Below are 2,566 nucleotides of genomic sequence, written 5' to 3' on the forward strand. Positions count from 1 at the left end.
AGATTTGCAAAGGCAATTGGCCTGTTTTGAGCAGAGGAGGGGCGGCGTACAATAGGCCCTCTGAGGCCGCGGTGCTTCTTGGCCGGTTTAAAAAATAAATAAACATAATATATAAATTTAATGGTAGGCCAATTATTTATTTCCTTCAAGCACATATTTTGTGTGAAGTTGTACTTAAATCATCTGCTTCTCCTGCTTAAATCTTACACATTTACCTCTTGCTGCAAATCCAACACTTGTCCTAATGCTTAGTAAACATAGGAAGCAACAAACGTCGATATCCACAAGTTTGTTTTGTTCTTTTTGCATTTTGTCGACTATTATATTCGATTTAGTCACTCTATTTTCATTATAAAAAGGAAGGAAATAATGATTGGGTAATTGAAAAGAAACGTAAATATCAGCAATGTACGTTGTAGATGATAAAAATTCGCGTATATAGTACTGCATAACCTATAAATTCAACCTTCGTTCTAGAATTTTTATCAGAAATGTTTTAGTTTAATTACCTAGACATTTAATGCCTTTATAAAAACATATTCGTGCTCTGTTAAATAAAAAATAAACTGCTAAAGTTAATTCTTAAGACTTGAAATAAATTATTTACACCGAATCGATAGAATTTTAAAATATACAATCTTTAACAAGAGTTAATTATTGAATCCAAAGGTTGGGAAATTCTATAATTAATTAAAACACGGAGAGCACAAACATTCATCTGTTGGAAATTCTAAACCAATGCTCACAAACACAAACATGTGGTTAGAATACAAGGCCCTTTGGTTTGAGCCTAAAAACCGACACTCATCGGTTCCACAAGTTTAAGTCAACTTGTACCAGCCAATCCTAATCCTCAATGAACCCATCCACATACATATGCATGCAAGAATTTACCATTGTTTGGCAAACTTGTAGAGGTACCTTTGTAGTATAGTAAATTAAAGAGCTATGAATTCTGTGCTGAACGAGAACCATACCTTAATAATTCAGTCAACTGGCATGTCGTAAATCTTAAACGGACGTAAACTAAAAGAAAGACTTTTTTTTTTTTTTAATTTTGCCAAAAAGTAAGATACAGTATAATAAATGAGTTTACACTTAGTCCAGAAACCCATTTCTGGCAGACATAAAATGGTTCCCAAGCAGCAACATAAAGAAAGCAATTACGGAATTTTAGGTTTTTCTTTTGGTTTTCGCCTCTAAATCATGAATGGTGGATCATAACGTTAAATAAATTAAAGAACATTAAATTTTTCGTCGAAAGTGCTCAAATTTGATTCATCTTTACTCTAACATGAGTGGCATACTAAAATAAACTTACAATTATAAAAACAAAAAAAAATATTTCCCATACCCCCCCCCGCCTTTCAATTGATAATAACTTTAAAATTTCTTTGTGATGAAAAGCGAAAGAATTTAGAATTTTTCCATGATATCTTTAATTCATTCAAACGATTAAATAAATTCTGAAAACTGAACAAAGTTATTGTTGACTAAAGGGTTTTATTCCTTTCAACAAAAAGAAATCCGACAGTTATGATGGCAAGACTTGATGAAAGGTTATGTTTTGGCTATATTAGCGGGTATTGTTATTGTGGTTCAATCTTTGCAATTTAGTATCTTTAATTGAAGTTAACATTGTTTCTTCTGCAAAGTCAACTAGTCTCTGAAACCCGTCATTAAAACTTTATTAGAAGTAAGATTATTTGGTTAATAATCAGTTACAGTTTTTGACAGTAGGATTGTACTGAGTAAATATACTTATTCATGTGCTGTTTTATTTAATTATTGCTTATGCTCCCTAGATGGCTGGCCCACCTCACACTTTTCAGACTGGTTTTCCCAATGCTCAGCAAGCAGCTATGCGGAATCAGTTTGTAGCCGCTGGAGGTTTAATGACTCCAAATCAGGGAGGATTGATGGCCCCGAACCAAACTGGTCTCATGACTCCAAATCAGCAATCAGGTATGAGGCTTTTTTAAATAAAAATATATAGGTAATAGTACACATGTGTCACTCCAAATGGCGGGTGCGTTTGTTGAAAATGTTTTATTGTTGTGGTTTAAAATATTGTTATGATATTACCGATATTGTAGAAAATCCATATGTAAATGAAAATATGGTACAATGGTGATATGCAATAACTTTCAGGAATCCATATTCAGTAATTCAGACAAAAACCCCGCAAAACATTATTAAATGTTTCTGTTATGCACATCCTAGCTAGAGTTACTAATTTCTTTGGTATTCCCTGTTCAGTCAAAATATCAAAGAGATTCTGGCGATAAATAAAATCATAAGCCTTTTTGAAATCTATATAAAGCTGATGAAATATTCTGTTGTATTTCAACTTTTTTATTTTATAAATAATGTAATCAAAAAATTTGATCAATGTTGAATGTTCGCCTTAAACCGAATTGTAATATCTGATAATTTCTTCAGTTTATTCCGTGATTTAACTAGTTAGGATTAACGTAAATATTTTATAACATACAAGTAACAGTGATATTCCTCGATAGGTATTTCAATCTTTTTTTTTTTTATACAGAAATAGGTAGAGTCTCCT

At 31.8% G+C, this 2,566-nt stretch overlaps 2 protein-coding genes across 3 annotated transcripts in view; both read left to right on the forward strand.

Moving 5' to 3' along the window:
- LOC136796019 (alanine and glycine-rich protein-like) overlaps positions 1-1,553 on the forward strand; it is a 2,464-nt gene extending 911 nt beyond the window's left edge. The window contains exon 2 of the mRNA XM_067048445.1: positions 1,500-1,553. Within this exon, the coding sequence (XP_066904546.1) occupies positions 1,500-1,553 (54 nt within the window). The remainder of the gene's footprint in view (positions 1-1,499) is intronic.
- The window catches only part of LOC106677925 (mediator of RNA polymerase II transcription subunit 30), a 19,291-nt gene that overhangs the window by 3,095 nt on the left and 13,630 nt on the right, over positions 1-2,566 (forward strand). The window contains exons 1-2 of one of the 2 annotated variants that reach the window (XM_014416146.3): positions 1,536-1,696; positions 1,806-1,965. In XM_014416146.3, coding sequence (XP_014271632.1) covers positions 1,806-1,965 — 160 coding nt within the window. In that variant the 5' untranslated portion in view covers positions 1,536-1,696. Of the gene's footprint in view, positions 1-1,535; positions 1,697-1,805; positions 1,966-2,566 lie in introns of those variants that run through there. The other variant, XM_067048447.1, reaches the window with a different exon arrangement.

This window comes from Halyomorpha halys, unplaced genomic scaffold, assembly GCF_000696795.3.
Source record: "Halyomorpha halys isolate HHAL.00 unplaced genomic scaffold, Hhal_1.1 Scaffold114.1, whole genome shotgun sequence".
NCBI classification, from domain to species: domain Eukaryota; kingdom Metazoa; phylum Arthropoda; class Insecta; order Hemiptera; family Pentatomidae; genus Halyomorpha; species Halyomorpha halys.